The sequence below is a fragment of the Bactrocera neohumeralis genome, chromosome 3, assembly GCF_024586455.1.
Source record: "Bactrocera neohumeralis isolate Rockhampton chromosome 3, APGP_CSIRO_Bneo_wtdbg2-racon-allhic-juicebox.fasta_v2, whole genome shotgun sequence".
Lineage (NCBI taxonomy): Eukaryota > Metazoa > Arthropoda > Insecta > Diptera > Tephritidae > Bactrocera > Bactrocera neohumeralis.
The window spans coordinates 31,836,126-31,863,396 of NC_065920.1; the positions used below are offsets into that span (position 1 = coordinate 31,836,126).

The window sequence follows — 27,271 nt, forward strand, 5'->3', positions numbered from 1 at the left end:
ATGAGGACATTTCTGATTCTGACGCTGCTTGCGATGATTAGTGGAAGCCATATTCTGCCAACAGTTGCACAGTGGGAAGAAGATCCTGAGCAGACCCCAGGCTTCTTCGAAGGCGATATCGTCTTGAGACCGAAAAGCCGAAATTGTATGAGCAATCCAACTCAATATTGGCCAGACGGTATTGTCTACTACAAGTTTTGGGAAGGATTTGGTATATCAAGTCAGTTTATTTTTTGATTGAATAATGAACACTGTTTGTATTCAGATGATGTACGAAAGGATTTCATACGAAAAGCGATGAACATTGTTGAAGAAGGTTCGTGCATACGTTTCAAAGAAGCGGACGAAGACCAGCCGTATTTTGTCAATATAACGGGAAATCCTGGTGGCTGTTATTCAACTGTTGGTTTTGTGGAGGATATTTCTGTATTAAATTTACAGAAGCATGCCTTAAATACGGGCTGCTATCGAACCGGTAAAATAATTCATGAATTGCTGCATGCACTAGGTTTCTATCACATGCAGAGCACTTACGATCGGGACGACTATATTCGGATAGCCTATGAGAATGTTGAGCCAAACTTTGTGCATGACTTTACAAAATACTCCAAGGACTTTGTTGAAGACTTCGGTGAAAAATATGACTACGGTAGTATTATGCATTATTCGCCGCATGCCTTCTCGGCAAATGGTGCAAAAACTATAGTGCCGTTGCAAGAAATACCGGAGGGTTTAATGGGTCAGCGCGAGGCTTTAAGTACAGCTGATTTAATCAAGTTGAACAAAATGTATAAATGCCCTGAGATGCAAGTGAAGGAATAAGAATTGGAACATCCGTATAATATATAACTATATACCTGCGATATGTTCAAATTTGTTAAAATGTAAAAATTATTTTTAAATATAATCTCTAATTTGAATGTAAAAAACATCCAGAAATATAACATGGAAGATTCAAAAAGTCCAAACATAGAAAGAAAAAGATGGCTGGCGTAAAGGTATGTTAGCTATGCGCAACACTCTAAAAATCTATACGGATGGCTAGAAAATGAACTTTGGAGTTGGTGCGGGGAAAACAGCCAAGCAATCAAAACAATAACCTCGTATCGCATATTGGGGAGAAGTGTCTTGGGAAGCAGGGCGGAAGTGGAAAGTATTGCCAGAAGCAAGGAACTTCACTTCTACTGAGTGCCAGGCCACAAAGGCATCGTGAGCAATGAAATAGTGGACGAGATTGCCAAGAATGGTGTACGGTTAACATCCGAAAACGTGATCAACATTGGGAAATCCAAGAATCGTCTATACGACGATCTCGGCAGAAGCATGTTAAAGAAAATCAAAACCCAATGGAATGAGCTAATTGGGTGCAAAACTGCAAATGTTATGTGCAAAGGCACTCGATAGAAGAGACTGTAGGAACATGATGGGAATACTAAGTGGTCACTGCCCGCAGGAAGGGCCTGACAGATCGAGAAGATTGCAGGATATGTCCAAAGCATCTGGGGTCCCCACGGTATGATACACGGGAGGAGGTATCGATAGTGAGCCGCAGAGTCGCGTCAAGCGCCGGCATCCGAATGGATAACTACTCCTCTTAAACCTAGCAACTGAACTCCATTTGGTATTGAAAAGGACCAAAACTGGTCTATGCGTGGCTTGTTGGCCTCCCAGATTAACTTAACCCAACCTAACATGGCAGTCTCGTTCCAACTGTTTTTACAGAATAAATTTGTAAGGCTTGTACAATCGAAAGAGATGTGTTGTGTTTTCTTACTCTCCCTTGCTCTTACTCTGTGGTATATAGCGACTATACTTAGTCTCCATTTTTCTTTTTACATGAAAAGTGATTTTACAGCTCCATCTTTCGTTGAACGGCTAAGAATTTTCGCATAATTTTAAGCTTTTTCAAATATTCACTTCTCGCACATATTACTTGAATCCCACAAGTAAAAGAATTCGGTGGCATATTTTTAAAAGAACACAAGGTCACAAGTTGTTTTAACTTTGTTGAGAGTGCCAAAGCAGGGACCATTAAGAGAGAAATTCTGATGCGCTGACCATACGAAGCTGATTAAGTTGTCCGCGTAAGCTCATTAAGTATATGAAATGAAAGCGAAGACGAGGATTGTGTGAGCTGAAAATGAACAAGTGATAGCAATTAAAAATCCATTAATTTAAGCCAACCCATAAAGCCTGCGTAAACATACTTACGTACTGATGTATCCGAAAGCAAGAGCGCTGGAAGATATTTTTGCAAAGTGTATGCAAACTCTTGAATACACAAGCACAGGAAAGCATTGCAAATGCGCGTACTCACATTATGTTGGGCAAAGTTCAGGAGCAAACGGAAACGAAATGATTTTTGCAAAGTATTTACGCCAGCTCGGCCTTGCCATTCAGCCATTCGCTTTGCACTCACGGTTCGGTGGCATTGAGCACATATTTAAAGAGCGTGGACCATATTATGAAGATTTTATTATAGAGTTCTCTCAAAATTGATTGTTAATGCATATTAAATTGAATTCCCCTTGGCGAAATGCAATCACCTTTTATTAAAATTTCTGAGTTAAGTAGTTTTGATTCGTAGGCCACCTCGATCGATGGTCAGTCAAGCCAAGTATACTGAGTTGTATTTCGGTTAGAGATAAATAATTCTTTTTCAAATACATTCGCTAAACATAAATGCTAGCAAACAATATAAAACGAATAAATTGATGGGCTCGTGCTTTTCTGGAGACCACATAAATGCTAGCAAGACTGTAAAATGAGCTCGTCTTTCTAGGAAACACAGAATTAAACCAGTATGATTTTTTACTCGCCATTAATAAATAATGGCAGGTTATCAGTAGCAGAAAACGTATGCTGCTGCGTCTTGGGGTTAATTTTAGACATTTTGGGCAAGCTTTTCTGGAGACGGAAATGTTGTCTTTAAATAGACTTTAGACTTGGTAGCCCCACAAAAAATAGTCTAAAGGCGTTAAATCGCATGATCTTGGTGGCCAACTTACGGGTCCACTTTATGCCGTAAAATGATAGAATCGCGAGCTGTGTGGCATGTAAATGATGTAAGTATATTGGTTTAGTGGCCAATAAAGGGAAAGAAATACACTATAAACCATATATAGTATAAAGCTGCGAAAAAGCATCTAGTACCGGGTTTTCTAAAAGGGAAGATGTAACTTCTAAATGTCGTTTCGGCCATTTTTAATCATGATCTGTAACATTGTTTTGTTGTTGTTGTAACTATTACATCGTTCTGTTAGGATGGAAAGGTTCAAATAAATTGTCATCGAGGTCATCTAACGGTAAGTCCAGGAAACGTCCGGTTTCGACGCGGTCGGATCATAGGAATGTTGGTGTCCGATGTTTAGGGTAAGCTGGGTAGTAATTTTATTTTCTTTGTGTTCAGTAATGTTTACAATTTCACTGTGGAAAGATATAAGACCAACTTTTACAAATTATTCAACTTTGTTATCGAAATAATCGTTCTCCAATTGCAACTTTTCTTGCACTTTTGCCATTTTATGGTCGTAATAATCGTTCTTACTTTTCCTCGAGTTGTTGAACATTTCGAGCGTACATTTTCTTTGCATAATGTTCAAGTGCCAATAAAATAAAGAACCGTTAGAAGTAATGAAAATATTGCCACCGTTCAGGCAAGTGTTGCTGAAGACCGATCTCAACAATTGGGACTGTCTCAAACCATAACCTGGCGGATTTTGAAAAAGGATTTGGGCTTGCATCCGTATAAAATTCTTCTCACTTAAGAACTGATGATGAAAGTTCCCAAAAAGGTGCTGGTGACTGTCCCTGTGCTGGGGACTGCAATTGTGAGCAGAGAGCCGAGTGCGTATCGCCCACTCTGAATGATCGACATGTTAGCCAAAATATTGGAAACACTGATTTGCACACGTCAAGAACGTCAAGAACGTCAAGTAGAGAAAGAGTATTCTGGGTTATCTGAAAACCAATTTGGATATAGAAGACATCGGTCCCCAATAGACGCAGTTAGAAAAGGGAAGGGCATTGCAGCTAAGGCCATAAAGGGCCTCCGATGGAGGCATGGCGATAAGAAATACTTCGCAGTTGTCACGCTGTTTAGAAGCTCGCAGTTGCCTGTGCGTTTAAAACGGTGTCGCACGAAGCGATTGCTATTATATATGGTCTTATGCCAATATAATGGCCTCTGAAAACGAAAAAAAGGAAAGAAAGACAAGTCTCGATGAAAGCAAAAGCAATGAAATGCGGTAGATAAAGGAAAATGGACATTTAGGCTAATTAATAATGTACCGGCCCGGATTGATAGAAAACATGATGGGACAGACTTCTACTTAACGCAGTTCTTATCGGGCAATGGCTGTTTCAGGGAAAACCTGCACAAATTTGGCCACGATGACGAAACACAATGTTCCTACTGCGAAAATGATGCAGAAAACGCAAAGCACAGCTTCTTGTCCTGCTTGAGGTATGTAGTGGAAAGAACCACCATAGAAAAGTTAACAAGCGAAATGATGACTCCCGACAACATAGTGATTCACATGCTGCGATTAGAGTTGGTTTAGTGTAAAATAAAAGAGTGGGCCGCAATAGCGCTCCGAGAACTTAGAACGAAAGAAAGGCAGCGGAGAAGACCACATCAATAACCCTGGAGGTAGAATCTGAAGAGATATTTATCGCTCATCTTGGTCCTGCAAAGTAGTGCTTAACGGCGGTTTCGCTATTCCAAATGTAAGCCAAAGCAGTCGAACTGAAGATATTGGTCAATTTGCTGATTTTGCCTTAGAGCAACAAAAAACGATAATGATTTTTTTAAGAGAACCATCTACTCCGATGAGGCTCACTTTCATCTGAGTGGCGCGGTAAATATAAAAAACTGCCGATTTTGGTGCGAAGAAAATCCACAATTTATCATGAACAACCACCTAAATTGACAGTTTGTTGTGGCTTTTGGCCTAGTGCAATCATCGGTCCGTAATTCATTCGAAATGCAGCTGGTGGCACCGTTACTGTCAATGGAAAGCGGTAAAAGATCTATGATAACCAACTTCTTATGGCGGCAATGGGAAGAAGTTGATGTTGAAAATATCTAGTTCCAAGATGACAAGGCTACATGCCACACAGCACGTACAACAACCGAATTATTGCGCGTAAAAAAGTTTGGGTGTCACCGAACATTTTATACTCTCGCAGATAAATTATGACATTTAATTACATATTTTTCAAATACCGTATTTTTGTAAAGTTTTATTCCGCTATCATCATTGGTTCCTTAGTACATATATAATTATACAGACTCAGATGGAATTCAAAATAGTGTTATATTCGAAGAGGGCGTAAATATTAAACGATTTCACCCATAGATCGTATATGTCATCAGGGTGTTAAGAAAAATTATATCGAAAATTTTTCATCAAATTCTAGTAGTCCTACTGAGATATGGTTTTTGGTCCATAAGTAGGGGCCACGCCCATTTTAGAACAAAAAAAGCCTGGGTCAAGCTTCTAATTTCTTTTTGTTTCTAACGTTTTTTGTTAGTCGGTTAACGCACTTTTAGTGATTTTCAACATACCTTTGTATGGGAGGTGGGCGTGGTTATTATCCGATTTCTTCCATTTTTGAACTGTATATGGAAATTCGTAAAGAAAACGACTCTATAGAGTTTCAATGACTTTTGGTTCAACTTTTTTGATGCTAATGCAATGCTTTGTATGGAAGAGATTCGCTATATATTATTATATACAATATAAATATTTTTGCATAGATGAACTTCATCAGGAGCACAGGTCGGTTAAGAGAGCACATAATAGAGCGAAGCAATTATAGCCCCGATGGTTTAACAGTGCGGGTCCGGCTTCCAAAAGAAGCTTGTTTACATTTCTTTACTTTTATGTTAGAGTAAATTGAGTAACACTAATTCTGTCTCTTTAAATAAAGGGGTTTGAAGAAATTTCGTACTATGTACAGCTCCTGTTGTCACATTTCCATACAAAGCTCGTCAGTAAAAATATAGTGACAATGAACAGAACAGAGAGACTCAGGTCTATTTTGTAATAAAATATAATATTACTACAAATTGCAATGGCCTCTACAGAGTTCAATTATAAAATCGAATTTTATCAAAAACATGTGACTTTCCTTAAAATTCCTGTTATATTTGCCATAAAAACTATAAGATTTCCAAAAGCATTTCTTACTTTACAATACGAGGTGTGTTGTGTTCGTTGAATTTGTGCTAACCTGCTCAGTTGGAATATAATTGCTCGAAATTCCAGACAACTTTATTTTGTACATAAATACGCTTACAATTTCAGTGGAAAATATTCGGAAATTAACAGTACTTGCTGCTAAAAGCAAAACAGATTTTGGGAAAATATTTTCTTCAAGAGCTCACAGAGAGAATTAGGCGTGGCGGCACCGCAAAACCGAGGTAGACATGTAAACTGCAGCAAAACGCACTCAACTTTGCAATGCAAAAACTTAGTTAGAAGCCAATTTTTATTCCAGAACTCTTCTATGTGTGCTAGTGAGTGCTGAATGCTAAGTAAGAGCTGCTTAACCATATTTTCCAATTGAAAAATATTCACAAGTAATAAATTATATTTTTCGTTACGCACATTTGCACTTGATGCCAATAAGCCTCACACATATGTCGGCCTTATTACTCGCATATAGGCGAAATTGTGAGCGTGAGTGTGTGTGTGTGTGGGAGCAAGTGAGCTGTTGGCTGCATGTGCATGGCTGTCCAGTGAAATTACCATTTGGAATTTATTTTTTATCACAACCAAAAATTTATGGTTTTCACAGTATTGTAGGGCTGTGGCGAAATTTTCTTCGTTGCTTTGTCGACTTGCTGCAGCAACAGTAATAGGAGTTTGGCAGTGCGGCAAAGCACATTTGCACCACATAAATTATCTGAAAATGAAAAGCGTTGCATTAGAGCATCGATGGCTTTGCTTTGGGTCTCATATATGAATATATGTGCCTTTCGCAGAGATATACGTACATACAATCAGAGAAGAGGGCCGTGTTGTTGTTGCAGTGAGTGCAATTTACGCGCTCATTGTAGCTCATTTCTAGTAAAAGCACTGTCGGCACAGTGGCGCCGTCTCTGATTTCTTACGATCAATAAAGATTAACGACTACGCCGCTGGTTCTAACCTTATTAAACTTGATTACAGGCTACACATATTTTATTTTATTTTTAAGGTCGACGCCATCATTTATTAATTCAAATATCACTGCCAGAGGTGATACTATCGTCTTGTATTCTATTTTACTTTGGAATCAGATCAGCAAGAGATGTACAAAAATGAAAACTAGACAAATCAGTTAGTGCCACCTTTTTATTTTATCTAAGAACAATGTTTTTACGTGAATTAAAATACTCTCTTAATCCGCTGCGCCCTTAGAGTCAAACCACCATCCATAGCTAAAGAAGAGCTCGAAAAGCCACGCGGAAATAGAATAACTCTTATACAACTTTGTTTTGGACAACATACCAGTATGTTCTGGATGCAAAAGTTCCCGCTTAACGCTAGCCACCTCCGTTGGATGTCTACTAACACGTTCTTCACTATGGTCACACCCTGTCCTGCAGGTAATTTCTTGCGCTCGATGACTACTCATTTATCTCTCCTCCAAACGGGGACTTTAGGCACCGCTGATGCTAGTGCGGGACCTTAGAGTAAAAAGACTTTTCAATTTAAATTTCGCGTGAAACACCACTCGTTGAAATATTTTTTTTGTATGTTGGTATGATCGTCAGTGACATCTGCGCCAAATTTCATATCAAAATAATCATTAGTGTTTAGTGTACGCTTGTTTTTCTGAAGTATGTATATTAACAAAGAAATTCTATTAAATTTTGTGTGCAGTATTAAACTTCTGGTGCCGAAACGCTCAATGTTTTTGATTAGAAAAATTTATTCAAAGAGGGTCGAGAACGTGTTGACGACAAACCATGTCCAGAACGGCGCAACTACATTAACTGATGACGCCAAATAAAATAAACGAATTGGTGCTTGAGAATCGACAATTTACTGGCTTCCTGGGAATATCAATAGGATCAGTGAAAACCAATTTGATCATAATTGGTTCTAAAATCAAAGTTTTGGATCTATGCTTACGACCCGGGAACAGATGGTCAATGATAGTCAAAAAATTAAGGTTATGTTGATAGTTTTCGACGATTATCGAGATTTGGTGCACTTCGAATTCCCTCCGACCGGCCAAACTATCAACAAGAAATACTATTTGAGTTTTATGCGTCATTTGCGCGACGCTATTTGTCAAAAGAGGCCGGAATTATCGGCCGAGAACTCAAGGTTTTTGCATAACGATAATGCTTTGTCGCATACTGTTTTGATTCTTTGTGAGTTTTTCGCCAAATTTTCAACCAATATCGTGCCGCAAACAGGAGTCTAAAGGCCACTATTTGTGCAAAGTTGAATCTCTACATATTTATTGATGCTTGATTTTTACAATGAAAAGTTAAAGAATCAGTTGGAATTTAAGGGGGTTCTCTTATGTAATTGTGCAAAAATTACCTAATTAATTATTTTTTTTGAAGAAGTAAACTGACTTAGACATGTGCGCTATTCTGCAATATGTTTGTTCAGGTTTCATCTTAAGAATCAGAATTTTTGAGTGTCGAGATGCGAAAAATCTTGTTTTGAGGAAACGCGGGTGTCAAAGTTTTGAAAAAAATAGTCCGTCAATGCTCATTCGTTGTCCACATGCAGAAAATCAAACGTTCATGATAACATCGTAGAGGCGACCTAAAAAAACTGAAAAATTCGATATAGAAAAAACATTGAAAATAAACATTTTCTAGACAATTTTTAATTTGCCTCCGATTTGTAAAAAATCGTTCGTGATCAAAAACGATTTTTTAACAGAAATTTTGTGTTAGGCGGGCAAAACGCAAAGATAATTGGTTGAATGGTTCAAAAACGAGAATCCGATTTCGCGCATTTTCGCAATGTAACGTAAAGATTTAGAATATTGTAAGGTACCGAATTAAGGTGAAAAGGGTAATTGTTTAATTTTTTTTATAGTACTTTAAGGAGCGTTTATAAAAACGGTTATGTGGGAAGTAAGCGTGGTCATCAGCTAATAGCCTCCCTATACACCCTGTTGCAAGAGGTGCGAAAAAAAAAATTTCTTATACAATTAGGGTCATATGGTTTGAATGATTTGATTGGTATATATTGCAAATCTACTAGGGGGTAGGGCCATGCCCTCTTTTTTTAAATTCCATTGTAACAACAACAATTAGCAGTTTTTTCATCTCATTGTGGAACACAGTTATGACTCTTTAAAGGTTTTCAATTAATGACGTTTTGTGACATTGTAATTTTTACTCAAGTTATCGATTGCACAGACGGACGGGCAGACAGTCATCCACAATTCAACTCGTTAAGTCATCCTGCTCATATATAGATGTATATATGGAAACCTATATACAAGGTCTGTCGCAAGAGAAACAGGACTGTTAAAAAAACAACAAAAAATTAATATTTTTCAAAAGTTATATTTTTTTATTCAAAGTAGTTTCCTTGTGCTTCGATACAGCGTTTAGCCCGGTCAATTAGCATTTCAAATGAATGTTTAAGGTCATTTTTTGGAATGCTCTTGAGAATATCGGTCGTCGCCTTTTGGATAGCTGAAATGTCCTGAAACCAGTGTCCTTTCATGGGCAAATGAAGTTTTCCAAATAGGTAAAAATCACAGGGTGCCAGATCAGGTGAGTAGGATGAGTGATTAATGGTTAATATGGAGTTTTTTGTCAAAAATCAGTGACAAGCGTCGACCGATGACACGGCGCATTATCGTGCAACTGGCGCTAGGACCCTGCCTCACGGTATTGTGGTCGAGCACGACAAATGCGTGACAAAAGACGCTTTATAACATCAAGGTAAAACACAGCATTAATCGTTTGGCCAGGTGGGACGAACTCTCGGTGTACAATACCCTCGGAATCGTAAAAACAAATCAGCATTGTCTTTATTTTTGACTTCTGAAAACGGCCGACTTCCGATCGTCACAGAGGTCCTCACGACCTTCTTGGAATCGCTTAAACCACTCATGCACATTACTACGGGATAGGCACTGATCACCATAAACTTTTTTCATCATTTGAAATGTTTCAGTAAAAGTTTTCCCAAGTTTAAAACAAAATGTAATATTTGCTCTTTGTTCAAAATGTATTTCACGACCGATAACCAAAAGCTGCTGTCACTTTTTGATCGATAACATCGATTGTGATTATCCAATTGTCTTAAAATTTTTAAGAAATGTCAACAAGAGAACAAACTTTTTATTTCATATACACACCAATAGGTGGCGTCACCAAAAACAGTTATATTTAAAAAATCTGTTTCTTTTGCGATGACCTTGAAAACTCTTCAGAGATACTCGTACAAACAACAGTTCGTTGAACAAAACTACTGTACTCTGTAGCAACATATCTTCGAGTGTAAAAATAAAATATGGCCTTTGAGTGAGAATTAGTTACTTTAAGTATTTTTGTTATATTAATAATGGTATTTTATTAACCTCAATATTTTACATATGGCGACACACTGTGCTCCAATATTTTGAGCATACTTTTAGGCGCCATCGAAGCTGCATAACAACTTCAAGAGCCAATATGCGCCCGTTGCCATTGGGCTACCCCAAGCGAAACTCAGGCGCAACATATTTGAACATTTTAATTTTACATAAAACACACAAAGTCAGGCAAAAGTGCGACTGCGATTCAGATTGAGACAAAGTTTAGAAACCAAAATAATAAAAGCCGCAGAAAGCGTAGCTCGACTGCCATTGCCATTGCCGTTTGCCACACCGACACTCCGAGGCCATGAGTGCGAATGCGATTTCGGAGCATGTCGAAGCGGAAGTTGAAATCAAATTTATGGCAATTTATGGCTTGACATATGCCATCAAAGCGCGTGTGAGTGTGCGAGTGTGTGTGCGTGTGTGAAACAGAGTGCTTATGAATGCCTTCAAGTTGGGCCGACAAAACACTGGATTTGCGGCGCTTTTGCTCTTTCCACAACCGCCCTACAATCGCTCACACTATCAGACAGTATGCCGCAGTACTTATGTGCATGGTTCATGTGTGTGTGTGTGTGTGCGTAGATAGGGTTTGCTGCTGACGTTGCAAGTTGCCGACGCAAGCTCATATTTACATAAAATATATGCAACAGTAGCTGCAAAAGCGTTTAAACACACCAACAAATACTCACACAAGCGTCACACACTCGTATGTATGATTATGTGCGTTTTTGTTGTTGCACTACCATATTTGCACTTTAGTAAATTCACACATTTACGAGCGTCTATGCGCTGGCTTATTGTATTTTTGCGGTCTCTAACTGTAAATTGAAAATAAGACATTCAGTTTTCGCATAAATTTCATACATTTCGGCGTGTAATGCACGCACCTACATACACACTAGTTACATGTCAGCGATATTGAGGTATGAACGTCTTTAACAATTGTTTTCATGCGGCGTATTTGAAATCTCTTTGCCATCGCCCAGCCACTTAGATCTTATGAAAGCCAGTTTTAGCTACATATATTAGAGAGAAATACGCAAGGTCCCTGATTTAAAAATTTTGGTTAAAAATTGCATGAAATCATTTGAGCGAATTAAATATAAATCTGAAATAATATTTTAAATAAAAACCTGAAAAAACGTTAACATCGGCTGCACTTAAGCTTTAGTGCATTTACAGGTGCATTTTTTAGCATAAAAGGCTTAAAAAGACTTGAATTGGATATTGTAGCATTGCCTTTGATAATAATTCATGCCGGATTTCGTAAAGGTACCATTTCAAACAAAAAAGTTTTCTATACAAGGAATTCAGTTTCATCGGCCAGATTGTACTTGGTTTGTCCGGAAAGTAATAGGACTGAGTTGATTAAAAAAAAAATATTGAACTAATAGTTATAATTCTTTAAAACTTTCAAAATAGGCTCCTTCTGCATCGATGCAGCGCTGCCAGCGCGATTTCTAAGCATTGAAGGCGTCAGGGAAGGCATTCTCCAGAATATCCTTGAGAGCCGAGGTGCATGCTGCTTGGCGAGGAGAAGCCGGCGTGTGCCACTCGGAAGATTGCCCATTTGTCTCGAGATCATACTTAAAGATCCATGACTCGTCACCTGTGATTACGTTATTCAATAATTAGGGGTCACTTTCACGCATGTTCAAGTGCTCCGTCACAAAATCATGGACCACAGATTTTGATAAATTTAACAACTGAGCAATTTCACGAATACTTAGTTGACGGCCTGAGCTCAATACTTTGCGCACACAAGTCACATTGTCGGTATTTGTCGAAGTCGTAGGTCTCCCAGCACGGTCTTCATCAGCGGCCTCTTCACGGCCTTCCAGAAAGGCCTGTTACCACTGAAACACACCACATCTTTCTAAAGCCACATATGGGTAAGCCTGCTTGATCATATCAAACGTCTCTGTCGTAGATTTAAAGATCACAGAATTTAATCGCGTACCTCTGCTCTAACGAACGTTGCATTTTTGGCTTGTACCACTCGCAGAAACACGGTTGCTCGGAGACAACTGACCAGCCACTCGTGCGTTAGCTAAGAACGCCCTTTAACGAAGCCGGTCGGTGTGCGAAGTACAGTCGCGGCGGAAGAAAATCAGTCTTATTACTTTCCCGACTAACCCTTTATAGCTGCTATAAGCGATGAGTGTTCGATATTGACGGTTCCGAATATATCCAAATGGCCTTGGTGAGCAAAGGACGTGTGCAAAATATCAGATCAATACCTCAAAAACTACGGGACTAGTTAGTGTAAATAGAGACGGACAAGGTTAATCGGCTCACTTTGTCATGCTGTTCACTTATATATGCAATTTATGGGGTCTCGGAAGTTTCCTTTTGAATGTTAAAAACCTCGTGGCAAACTTAATATATCCTGTTCAGAGTATAAGAATTGAACCAAATTCCTTTCAATCAAAACTAAAACAACTTTTTTCTAAGCAAAAACTGTAAATTAAAGCCACTAAAGAGTACATAGGGAATCAGTTACGCTTGATAGCGGTAGCCTATCTTCGAGGCATTGTAAGGCGTTAAAATTAATCCTTAAGGCTCATGAATGCGTTTGAAAATGATGTTTGGCTCATTGTCGTAATGAAACCCCTGTCGAACATGACTGCAGATGATCTCTAAATTATTTTTGTGCACATATCCATAATATATTTTATTTCATAAAGAAATTTTTAATTCCGGATTATTTTTATGTGTGACCCTTTTGTAATTCAGACTCTTTAATAACGAATTCATTCCAGAGCAGAGTAACATATATTTGCATTATGAAGCAATCATTTTGCTGTGAGATCGCGTGCAATCTGGGTTGGCTTTACTATGGTTTCCGAGGTACTTGTGTTCCCAAATGCCCAATCCTTCTGCGAACAGTTTTGCTGTTGACTAATAACAAGCCCTCTAATACAGCCCTTTCATTAAGTCAGTTGAGTTACCAAATGTATAATTTTAATTTCCATAATATTTTGTACGATTGTAAGTGTTGGGGATGTTTTCGCGCTAATTTATTAAAAAACTGATTTTCTTATATTTCTTACTGTATTGTTGCATTAGTTGTCATTTTAAATTATATTATTATTGGGCAATATTTTCGTGGTACACTCGTCAACTTACGCTTTCAGCACAATCTGGAGACCATGTTCTTAGCCAACTTTTGTACATAATTTGTTTCATTCCCATTAAAGAAATGTTAAAGATCTTATAAATATCGTTTTGAGAGTTTACGAATTGCTCAATTGGAAAAATTTTTTCGTTAGAAAACACAATGTTCGGAATTTGACCGCTTTCGGCCAAGCGAAGCAACTGTTTCGCTCTCTCAAGTCTTACTTGTTGCTGCTTCGGTGTGAGATCATGGGCCTTTTGGAACTTGTAAGGCTTGACCTTGAGCTCATTTTTCAATATGCGTCGGATGCTGCGGTCGGATATTTTCAGTTCTTTAGCCATTTGATTGGCACTTCGTCGTGGATTTCGCTCAAGTCGCTTCTTCACTTTCTGAACCATCTCAGGTGACGTTACAGTCCTTTGATGACCACCTCCATGCCGTTTTGCGATGCTACCAGTGTCATTGTAACGTAAAACTTTATTCACATTAAGGTGTTTGAGCTCACGAACAATTGCTGGCTCTGATTTTCCAGCTAAATATGAAGCACTATTACATTTGAATTCCATCGCTGATTACTTTTTTTTTTGCGTTCAGTTTTGGCAAAACGGTTCTGTACAGTTGTGAACAATATTCTGAACTGTCATTCAGCAAATTTATAAACAGCTGATTCCAGTGCGACACCTGTGCGAACGGTCTGAAATTGGTTACACTTCGAGTGCCGGACCCTGTAATTGATTACAAAAATGTTTAAATCATGTTTTAAATTATCAAGTACAAAAGTTTTTCGTTTTTCAGTTAAGATACTTGCATGTCGGTAGTAACTTCGTTCGACATCTGCAAATGACACGGGTTAGTATGAAAATAGAGTCAGCTTCGTTGAAGAAAGGTTTTTATACTCTGAAGAGGGTATATTAAGTTTGCCACGAAGTTTGTAACACCCAGAATTAAGCGTCGGAGACCCTATACCCTATAAAGTATATATATAAGTGATCAGTATGTTGAGCTGAGTCGATTTAGCCATGTCCGTCTGTCCGTCTGTATATCTGCGAAATAGTATTTGACAAATGTCATTTTTACTTCAAAAAGCTGCTCATTTGTCGGAACTGCCGATATCGGATCACTATAACATGGGAAACTTCCTCATTTGACAATATATCTTCACGAAATTTCGGTATGAGAGTTATTGCTCATAGAAATATTGTAATTTCCGAAGAAATTGTTCAGATCGGTTAACTCTAGCATTTAGCTGCCATACAAACTGAATGATCGGAATCAAGTTCTTGTATGAAAAACTTTCGCATTTGCCGTAGTATCTTCACGAAATTTGACATGGACTCTGCTTTATATAGTACATAGGTCTTTAAATAAGCGGTGTGACTAAAACACTCCTGGGACAATCGAATGCCCTCAACATCGTCGCTATTAAATTAATCTACTATGATGAAAACGTATATTTTTGAAAGAACTCTCTTTAGCGCAGAAGCAATTACAAAACCGATGCAAAACAAAAATTAATTCTACAACTAAAATTGCATTGGACTTGATCAATTTCAAACGGTTTCCTGCAGTGGTGAGCTCGCGTCCATCAATAAAAGTAAGTTTATTTTATTTCAAAATTACTTCAGATTCAAATTTATTCACTATTTTCTTTCTTGACACAGGTCAACACTTTGAAACGGCGGTGTAAAACCTGCAAAACTAATAAGATCGATAATAAAACAACAGCATGACCATTGCCTTATTCCGACATGCACCAAACACTATATTGAAAAGTGTTATTTTGATGCCGAAGCTGACACGGACTCAGACAACGATGAATATGTATACTCCAAAATGTCTTCAAAATATATCAGAAAGAGAAGAATTTCACCCATTTGAGCAGTTCGAAATTAAAACTTTATTTGATTTTCATATTTTTCAAAAAAATACATTTGTTTCTTAAGTAGTTTCATTAAATTATTTAATAATATAAATATTGTATTTTTCTAAGGAAGGGCTAAGTTCGGGTGTCACCGAATATTTTTCTCTCGCAATAAAGTTAATTTTCATACATATTTTTTTATTTTGCTGTTAGATTAGATCAATTTGTGTACTTTGAGTTTCGACATATTTTCACTAATGTATATATGCACAGAGAATATTAAAACAATCGTTTATAATGTGAACCATAGAACGAAAAAATGTGCATTCAGTTATAAAAAAAAATTTTCAAATATGTATTTTATTCTTACAATGCATTGTCTTCTTGATTCTCAATTGATTACAATACATGATTAAATCGTGTTTTAAATTATCAAATACAAAGGATTTTCGATTTTCAGTTAAGATACTTGCATATCCGGAGTAACTTCGTTCGACATCTGCAGATGACACGGGTCAGTATGAAAATAGAGTCAGCTTCGTTGAAGAAAGGTTTTTAAGTATGAATTTGTGGCTTTTATACCTTATGTAAGAATGGCATTAAGCTTTTCAAAATATGCTTTATTTTCCTTTAGTACATATCGATGGTCGTACTTCTTCGACAAGGTGAATAGATTATTTGATTTCTAAACTACGGGTTTCGAATCTTACAATATCATTATAAGGCTGGAAAGTTCTGCTTTATATAGGTGTGTAAATAAGCGGTGTGACTAAAACACTCCTGGGACAATCGAATAGCCTCAACATCGTCGCTATTAAATGAATCTACTAGTGGTGAAAATCACTTTAAAGTAATCAGAATAATGCAATCTTGAATGAAACTGTTAAAATTAGAAAACTGTGTTCGCACAAACTCTGCTAGTCTATGTAATCCATGCGAAAGACAAGTGCGCATTACCAGCAGCCAGCATAAATGATGCTGTATCCGTAACAATTAGTAGGACTTTGTTATACTGAATACCAGCATTGAAATTGATCGAAATAGGAAGTATATGAATAGCAATCGAACGTCCTGAATTGAATATAAAGTTTAACTCACCGTTTGGCCAAATTAAGTGCAAACTGTCGTCAACAAAGACGGCTCCAGCGATAGCATTGGCGGCATCAACAGTTGCAACATTGAATAAATAACTTTATGTTCGTTCATGTAAATCACTTGCCAATACTTTGACCAGTCGCTGCTCTGAGTCTCTTGTCTCGTCTACAGATATCCAAATAAAATTATTGGCAGCTTTTGTATTTAGCTCAGTTAAGACTTTGTTGTACAGAAGAGGCACGTATCTCTGCCGTAACTTTGATACGCAGGAAATTTGATAGTTGGTATTTTCCAAAAAAAAAAAAGATTTAATACTTAGATTGCTAATCTTTTTTTATGGTATATTCGCTTCGAGAAACGTTTCACAAATATCCACAGTAAATGTGGTTAGGTTAGGTAAGGTTAGCTGGCTGAACGATGATCGTTCGTGGACTGGTATATGCAGTCCTTTCTGAAGCCAAAGAAAATAAGAACTCCTGTTTCGGACTTACAGATTGGCAAAACGCTTAGTAACCAATACAAATTTGCATAGGGGCTTAATTTCAACTCCCTCCTAAACGCGAGACGGCAAGAAGGAAGTTTTGAGTTATTTCCACCTCATCTTTTTCCAAACAGCTTCTGCAAACAGTGTCTGGTAGGATTCCCAACAGTCCATTAGGGCAATGACTTGTTAAAAGCCCCACAACTAGGGAGAGGCTAGCCTTATTGAGGAATAGAAGACCACTAGATCGCCTGCGATCAGTCTTAGGCCAAAAGAGAAGACACACGATGCTATTTACAGCGAGGTTAGACACTCCTACACCAACCAATTTCTTAGCAAATATCCGCTCTGATAATTTATATCTCCGAAAGAAAAACGTTTTATTAGATTCTCGATCTATATGAAACACAATTTCCTTTATAATAAGAGAGCATTCCTGTAAATATTTGTATTGATTTTAAGTTGTATTATTAATTTTAATTTATTTAATTGGAAAATTACCACTATACTTAAAACTAAATAAATTAATAGCAAGTCGATATCACAAATATGTTAAATATTTACATAATCCATTAGTTGTATCACTTATAATATATGTCTCTTTGATCTGTTATTGGAGTAATGCACTTTTAGGTCAGTATGGGACACTTGTACATGATATTAATTTTGTTTATATCCTTTTTACTCAAATGTTCTCGCTGACCGATAACCGCGGTCGCGTCCAACGGCACTATCGTATCTTTACCATTCTTCGAAAATGCGCCGGGTCTATAATGTAGGCAGCTATCATAGTCGTAACCCACATCGAAATCGGTCACAACTGACGCGTCGTATTTTTCAAAGTTTGGCTCTTTACCCGGCACAATATTGTCGTAGACAACGTCTATGTACTTATCACGATTGCTATCACTTTGCTGATGATAAAAGCCGAGCGCGTGCATGAACTCGTGCAATATGGTGCCCGCTCGGAAGCAGCCCTCACCAATTGGATAATTCTCCAAGTTCATTGTCTGCACTTTGGCCTGATAGCCAACAGCGGTGTAGCATCCACCCGCCATGGAAGAAATTGCCACGTATTGCTTGGAGGTTTCGCTGGCTTCATGGAATTTTAAGCAGGTACGCTCTTCCAAAACCTCTATGGCGTCTGAAATGGCTTGGCGATGAATTAAGTCTGAAATATAATTATAAAAATACATTACCATATTTGTAAAAATATGCCCTGTAAGTATAGAATTATAAGCTTTTTCTGAAAATATATAGTTTTTCTAAACGGAGCTTATATGGCTTTAGTAAAAACAAAGCTGTAAATAGTATAGATAATTTGTAGATAACTTCACTTAAACTTCTAATTTCTGTCTCTAAATTTAACCGTTTTGATGGTTTTGGTCACAAGAGAAACACGTCAGCATTGATAACTTCTGAGAGATGGATACACGTTGGATATTCCAACTGATCCTCAACATTAAGTCAGAGCTAAAAAGAGCACATGGGTAGATTTTACTTAACCCAAATTCTCACAGAACATGGTTGTTTCAAAGCTTATTTAAAACGCTGCAAAAGTCCCAAAGAGCCTAAGAATAGCAGCGAAGGAGAGAACTCCAAAATGAAACAGATCACTATAAACATTGGACACGGTGAATTCAGAGGCCAACAGAGGTGGGATCAAGTAAATGCAGCATGTCATTGAACGCATTGAGACCATTACAAACGTATGAGCATTGCTCAAACATCCTTCCGATGTAATACTTGATGGTAGTATGGAGGGGATTGGTACATGACGGTAGGTGGTTTAGTTTGGGTTAAAGTTACGCACTGACTTGAGGTTCAGCATTTCGATACTTCCTCCTCGTTAAAAAAAATACGGGAGACAATTCAACAGATCATCATCATAGAGCGTAATATTGTCAGCCTTTGGCGTCTCTTTCTCTTTAAAACTTTTTGAAGATAACGTAGATTACACAGCTCCCTATCCCACCTTTATCGCAGACACATCACGGGATTCCCAGACTCATGCTCCTTACCGAAAATTTGCGTAAAATTATCCTGAAGGTTTTAGGATTTAATAGAAATCAAGCGTGGATATATCCAAACCTACAGTAAAATCTCGTTTTGAGTTTAAAAGGTTATTCTCATGCTCTCAGAAACAATCATGTCGCCAAATACCCGGTTATCGGTACAATTTTTAGAAGTGGAAGGGAGGGTGAAACATCTCCGCTGAGAATAAAGTTTGGCTATATCCGCAATCATCGGGATACATTTATCAACAATTTAGACAATTATTGTGAGAAACCGAGAGAGAGAGGTTCCAATGTGCCTAAAAGTGACGGAAGATAGTTCTCAAGGTCGTTGGGAGTATTCCATTTTGGCGGACTAATGCTGATACTTAAAAACAGATTTTCAACTTGAAAATTATAAATGAAAAACTTTAAGTGAGATATAACGTATGTTTTCAACATTGGTCTCTCTGTTTACTTCAATGAATCCACATTTTTCAAAACTGATATTAAAAATTATATCTGTTATTTTCTCTAAAGTTTCTAAATTGTGTAACACAAAATGATATAAAGATTTAAAAATAAAAAAGAGAGTAAATCTCTTGGACATGAATTGTGGATACAAATATGTCCAAAAACAATTCACAGTAGACCAGCTGTTGTTAAAGTTATTGTTTTCTCAAATAATTTTAAGTAAAAACAAGAAAAAACGTTAGTTCGGTTGCACCGAAGCTAATATACCCTTCACAGGTGTATTTCTTTTTGTAACTATGTGTCCAGTTTGTATGGAAGCTATATGCTATGGTAATCCGATCTGAACAATTTTTCCGAAGATTATATTATTACCTTAATCAATAATCCATGTCAAATTTTGTGAAGATACCACGTCAAATGCGAAAGTCCTTGACTCCGATCATTCAATTTGTATGGCAGCTATATGCTATAGTTAACCGATCTGAATAATCTCTTTGGAGACTACATTTTTGTCTTAGAAAATAACCTGTGCCAACTTTTGCGAAGATACATTGTCAAATGAGAAATTTTTCCATACAAGAACTTGATTCCGATCGTTCAGTTCGTATGGCAGCTATATGTTATAGTGGTAGGATATCGGCTGTTCCGACAAATGAGCAGCATCTTCAGGAGAAAATGACGCTTGCAAAATTTCAAAACGATATCTTAAAAATTGAGGGATTAGTTCGTATATATACAGAGAGACGGACAAACGGACGACGGACGGACAGACAAAAAGACGGGCATGGCTACATGGACTCAGCTCAACATACTGATCATTTATATATATACTTTATACGGTCTCCTACGCTTCCTTCTGGGTGTTACAAACTTCGCGACAAACTTAATATACCCTGTTCAGGGTATAATTAATGAATGTATTAATGTACGATATGCGCTTTTCTGAGCTCAATTTATAGTGGATGGGCCAACTGTAATTCATTAAGAAATAGCAATTTGCGAGTAAAAATATTTTCCTTTGAGTTTCTCTTAGCCTCAAAAACCGGCGTTCCATTGATTATAATGAAATCATTGCTGAATTGCCTCCATTTTCATATGAAATAATCGCCAATCTTTACTTTACTCTAACCCCTCCACTAGGCAATATCAAAGTCTAAATATTTGTCAAAACCCATGCGATATAAATTGTTGGGATCATAAATGAATGCGTTATATGGCGCCATAAATATTCACTACTAAGAAATTGAGAGAGTTATTTTAATTTACGATTTTCATATGTGAACATCATTGGCGTCAAAATAAAATTTGAATTTGACATGAGTTTCAATTGAATCTACAAAGATGGTGCAAATGCGCATTTCAATGAAAATCAAAAATTCTGAAAAATTTCACTGGGTTACCCGCATATTTGGTTCGAAATTGTAAATTCTAAGAAACATAATGATATAATTTTTCGTTGATTTGTGTAGAAATGAAATTACGCATAATTACTGTAAGTATGGGACTTCAAAGATCGATAGTTCCCTGTTTTGTTATGCCAAAAGCACCAGTCTCTATCCTTGTGGTAGTCACTGAACTTTGTTCACTTTGTTATCGAGCGAGGGACCACTTAAAATTACGAGATTTACTGAACGGCCCTGTCTTGCACTTCTCTTTCTTAATCCTTTCTAAATACATTTAACACATTATAGTTCTTTGCACATACCAAAATCGCCGACAATTTTGTAGTAGACAATACGATTCGGCCACCGCTTGGTCTCGTCAACCAAACCATTTCGGCCTTGCAGCGGACTTCTTAGCAGACGTTCTTGTTCCGCAGTTAAGATCATATCGCCTTCAAACATGCCCGCTATCTCTTCAGCGTCCAGCAATGTTGATACGGGCTTGCCACAAGCGAGGTTTGCGCTGAGCAGAACACCAAATATTGACCAAATAAGAAGTCTTACAAGTCCCACCGTCATGATTTCAAATTATTTGCTAAATTTTAACACTTGCAATGCGTTTGTTTGCAGCTCGCGAAAGTAACTGTCTTTACTATTCGTTAGCTGGCCTATTCATATTTGCGGATTGGTAAAATTTCCTAGGCAAATCGGGGAGATAAGATAGCCACAATTCCGCGGTCACTTTGCATTGTGCGGTTACGCTTATTTGTTGGTATTTATGTCTGCCGACACTTTTATTAGATATCAGATAATGATTTTCAAATTTACGAGTATAATCATATTTTAATTTCATGTGAGCCAATATGAGCAATACATGCCTCACGCAATTATTTACAGCGCCTGATATGACGGCACCTCGGCGTTCTATTCATTGATTATCTGGCGCTTGGTTAAAAGTTTAAAGTTTGATAAGCGTTCGATTTTTCGGGAAGCACTATTCCCCAACTTATTAATGGTGTACGTTTCGTGTCTTCGTATCTGCTATCGAAAGACGTCACTTCTGTACGGCGGCAGTAAAAATCAGGTGGTTAAATGGGGACCATAAGGAAATCAATAAAACTAACATTTGATATAGTAAAATGTTATATCTGAAAGGTGGTACTTAAGTTAACATCAAGTACATTTTGTTTACTTAAGCACTACCTTGTTCTATTAAAAAATGTAGTAGTATAATCGTAATGTACAATGTAGTTTACAGAAATAATTACAAGTTTAGTTAAGCGACTAATTAGCTGATTAGCGAGCTTGTTTTAGTACTTGTAAGTGTAGACATATCTCAATAAAGTCTCTTTAATTAAAGACTCTTTTAATGCTTTGAAATATTTCTGAGACTACGTTTGGAATGCAAGATTACCTTTGGGTTTATGCCACTTGATTGTTCGTTTCGCGACTTTTAGAGTGTTCGCAAGAAGAAAATGTTTTAAACAGGAAGCTTATGAACTTACATCTTATCAAATATTGGCACTTAATAAGCTTTCAATACACTTAGTAAGTACGAATAACTTTCTGCGCAAATTTAGTAAGTAGTTCTAATGGAATAATATTCCTCTTGGTATTGGTCAGCACAGACCGTTTCTGGGCGATTGCTAACTTCAAACAGTTTACTTCTATACAGTACACGTCCAAATTGAGAGCTTGGCCGTAAAGCAGCAGCATAGTTTATGTTGAATAGCTTCAGCTCATAAATCATTGATAAGTAAGATTATCGGAACTTTTGCAAAAGTGATTTCATTCATTAAAAATTTTATAGGTTTCGAGTTTGATGTTTCGACAGTTTAAAGTTTAATTTCTGAGATATACAACTGTTGGGAAATTGCATGCACTAAAATTGCAAAAATTGGATTTATCCCAAATTGCGAGGAAAACTCAGCACAAGCTCTGAGAACATGAAGTTGAAAGCTGCTCGTGTTTGATGAGTAGAGACGGAGTTGTGATTAAAAATGTGACCGGGTCTATATGTCCATATAATTTTATACATATTTCACATTGGGTTAACTTAGTATAGAGTGCGGCGCCAAGGTCACTACCATATTTCTACCAACCGATTGAATTAATATTTAGCATATGAAATAGTACAATAGGGTAGTAACGTTTTAGTTTTCCAACGTAGCGTTTATTGAGAAAGCTGTTGTATTTATAGCAAATAGATTGTTTTTCAAAGCTGAATTTTATCCAATACTTGCTCAAGCCGCCGACGTTGCCTACTATAGACTAACAGCTTTGATGGCAACTTGCAATTAAATTTACCGCATATTCCACAGGAAGCAACCGTCAAGTATACTGAAGTAGCCGAATTAAACTTGTTGTTGCCGTTGAGTGTTTTCTTGATATTTTGGACTTCACTAAAGCCCAAAGACTCTCTATTGGATTGGTGTCTGGTGACTGGCCAATCTCAAGTAACTATATGGTTTTCTTGTTTTCATTGAGTCCAGAGTCTGCTCGTTTTGAATTATTGTTTTCTTGCAGTAACCAAATACGGTTATTTTTACCGTAAGGCATTTTATAAAATTTTATCATTATAACAGCATTCAGGTTTTCTGTGAATCACCCCAAAATCCCAAAAACAAGATCAGAGAAGCATCCATTAACATTCACATTTTGAATATGCTTAACACACCTTTGAATAAATGTTTGGATTTTCTTAGTCCAGCACGTCGCAAGGTGTTGAACAACACCAAAGTGGACTCATCTAGAAATGTTACATTGCTCCAATCTACGTGTGTTTTTGAAAGTAGGGGCTTGATTACAGCACTGCTACGCTTGGTGTCAGACCTCTAAAGTTTTTCCCTTTGTCACCTCCAAAACGTTTCTTTTACTGATCACTCAATATACCCTAAACAGGGTGTATATAGCTTGTGAAGAAGTTTGTAACACATACAAGGAAACGTCGGAGGCCCTATAAAATTTATATATAAATGATCACCATGACAAGCTGAGTCCTTTAGCTAAGTCTATCTGTTTTTCCGGCTGTCTGTATTTATGCGAATTAGTCCCACAATTTTTGAGGTATCTCTTTGAGCATACGTCCTTTTCTCCCAAAGAAGCCGCTCATGTGTCTGGACCGCCGATATCGGACCACTATAGCATATGCTGAACGATCGGAACAAAGTGTTAATAGGGACAACTCTTTCGTGTCAGAAGATATCTTCACGCCATTTTCCATGGGTTATTGTCAAAGGCAGTAGTGTAATCTCTGAAGAAATTGTTCAGTTCTGATCTTAATAGTATATAGCTGCCATCCAAACTGAACGATCGATCAAGTTCTTGTAGCGAAACTTTTGTAATTGTGAAGGGTATTATGGCTTCGTTGCAACCTAAGTTAAAATTTTTTTCTGTTTCACTTACTTTATTACAGGACGCGAGACTTTAAAAAGATCGAAAAACTGACCGAATTGTACGCGTCAGCGATGGCATTTGATCACTGTCCATTTGCAAAGCAATAAAAAACAAGTAAGGGAGGGCTAAGTTCGGGTGTCACCGAACATTTTATACTCTCGCATGATAAAGTGATAATAATTTACATATTTTTTTATTTTGCTGTAAAATTAATTAGATTAGATCAATTTGTGTACTTTGAGTATTGAATTGTATTTTCATTTCCTAATGTATGTATGTATGTATTATACAGAGAAGGCATCAGATGGAATTCAAAATAGCGTTATATTGGAAGAAGGCGTGGTTGTGAACAGATTTCACCCATATTTTGTACATGTCATCAGGGTGTTAAGAAAATATTATATACCGAATTTCATTGAAATCGGTTGAGTAGTTCCTGAGATATGGTTTTTGGTCCATAAGTGGGCGACGCCACGCCTATTTTCAATTTTTAAAAAAAAGCCTGGGTGCAGCTTCCTTCTGCCACTTCTTCCGTAAAATTTAGTGTTTCTGTCGTTTTTTGTTAGTTCGTTAACGCACTTTTAGTGATTTTCAACATAACCTTTGTATGGGAGGTGGGCGTGGTTATTATCCGATTTCTTCCATGTTTGAACTGTATATGGAAATGCCTGAAGGACATAGAGTTTGGTTGACATAACTATGGTAGTTTCCGAGATTTGTACAAAAAACTTAGTAGGGGGCGGGGCCATAACCACTTTTCCCAAGAAATTACGTCCAAATGTGACCCTCCCTAAAGCGATCCTTTGTGCCAAAATTCACTTTAATATCTTTATTTATGGCTTAGTTATATTAGGTTTTCGGTTTTCGCCATTTTGTGGGTGTGGCAGTGAGCCGATTTTGCCCATCTTCGAACTTTACCTTCTTATGGAGCCAAGAAATACGTGTACCAAGTTTCATCATGATATCTCAATTTTTACTCAAGTTACAGCTTGCACGGACGGACGTACAGACGGACGGGCGGACAGACAGACATCCGGATTTCAACTCTACTCGTCACTATGATCACTTTGTTATATATAACCCTATATCTGACTCTTTTAGTTTTAGGACTTACAAACAACCGTTATGTGAACAAAACTATAATACTCTCCTTAGCAACTTTGTTGCGGGAGTATAATAAATTTAATATTTATTACGTAGGCTAATTTAACAAATTTAACATATGACGCCAAATGAGCCGGCAAATATGGAAGTATGAATCGGCGACAAATTTTCAATTTCAATAGTGCTGATTCACAAGAACTTGAAACATTTCCACTAATTCATTGATTTGATCTTGCAAACTGTTGTTGCAAATGGTTTCGTTAACGAAACATCACCGGTTTATGTGTGTGGATATGTTCCCGTTTAACTGCCGTCATTCCTTTGCCATATAACGTTTAACTTAATATGGAATTTTAAGAGACGTTCATGAACCTTCGAAAGTTCAACGTAAAAGAGTTTTTGACAAAGTTCGTAGATTCAAATAAAACCAGACAGGTCAAATTAGCCAATTTTGTGTTATTATTTATTTACGATGCGTAGAATAGGGAGCAATTTTCAATATTGTTGTTAATTGATGGCTGTAAAACCCATCGAATAACTGTACTATAAACTGGCGTAACATTCAGAGCTTATCGTGTAATCGGACAATATGGTAATATCGAAGAATACGTTCGTTTATGATATCATATAATCATTTGTAGATTTGAATGGGCATTTATGAGACTACTTACATTACGGGTTCTTTTTCTTAATAAAAAAACATAATTATAATTGTTGGCGAGTTAATAATGTTGCATAATTTTAGGGTTAGAGAAAAGTGGAGTTTGACGAGGCGTAATTCAATACAAGAGAATAGTGAAAAGGCCTGTATGTTCAGGTAGCTTAGCAGAGTGACGATAACATTGGAATTATAATTGTAATTACAACATTTTTCAGCGCCCTCTCAAGCTGTTTTAGAAGTGTATAATAGTTTTGTTTATTTAACGGTGTAACTAAAACTACACGTGCGGGATGGGATAGATACCGAGAGTTGAAGAGGGAAGCGAGACGCATTTGCAGACAGAAGAAGAAAGAGGCCGAAATGCGTGAGTACGAAGAGTTTGATAAGCTGGCCGACAGGGGTAATGCTCGAAAATTCTACGAAAAATGCGGCGGCTTACAGAAGGTTTCAAGACCGGAGCATACTCTTGTAGAGCCCCCAAAGGTGATCTAGTCACCGATGCCCAGAGCACACTTAAACTGTGGAGGGAACACTTCTCCAGGCTGCTGAATGGCAGTGAACGCACAACACCAGGAGAAGGAGAACCCGATTTCCCAATCGATGACGATGGAGCAGACGTTCCATTACCCGACCATGAAGAAGTTCGAATAGCAATTGCCCGCCTCAAGAACAACAAAGCGGGAGGGGCCGACGGACTACCGGCCGAGCTATTTAAACACGGCGGCGAAGAACTAATAGGGAGCATGCATCAGCTTCTTTCTAAAATATGGTCGGACGAGAGCATGCCCAACGATTGGAATTTAAGTGTGCTATGCCCAATCCATAAAAAAGGAGACCCCACAATCTGCGCCAACTACCGTGGGATTAGCCTCCTCAACATCGCATATAAGGTTCTATTGAGCGTATTGTGTGAAAGATTAAAGCCCACCGTCAACAAACTGATTGGACCTTATCAGTGTGGCTTCAGACCTGGAAAATCAACAACCGACCAGATATTCACCATGCGCCAAATCTTGGAAAAGACCCGTGAAAGGAGAATCGACACACACCACCTCTTCGTCGATTTCAAATCTGCTTTCGACAGCACGAAAAGGAGCTGCCTTTATGCCGCGATGTCTGAATTTGGTATCCCCGCAAAACTAATA

General features: G+C 37.6%; 2 protein-coding genes across 2 annotated transcripts; one reads left to right on the forward strand and one right to left on the reverse strand.

Annotated features, from left to right (window-relative positions):
• Positions 1-826, forward strand: LOC126753912 (seminal metalloprotease 1-like). The gene is made up of 2 exons (XM_050465687.1): positions 1-211; positions 266-826. Exons 1-2 carry the CDS (start codon positions 1-3, stop codon positions 820-822), a joined length of 768 nt encoding a protein of 255 aa, XP_050321644.1. The 3' UTR covers positions 823-826.
• Positions 827-17,582: 16,756 nt separating this feature from the next.
• On the reverse strand, positions 17,583-21,593 carry LOC126753909 (seminal metalloprotease 1-like). Its single transcript, XM_050465681.1, has 2 exons — positions 21,289-21,593; positions 17,583-18,286 (listed from the first exon to the last, which is right to left on the reverse strand). The coding sequence occupies exons 1-2, from the start codon at positions 21,542-21,544 to the stop codon at positions 17,745-17,747; spliced, it is 798 nt and encodes a 265-aa protein (XP_050321638.1). The 5' UTR covers positions 21,545-21,593; the 3' UTR covers positions 17,583-17,744.
• Positions 21,594-27,271: the final 5,678 nt, after the last annotated feature.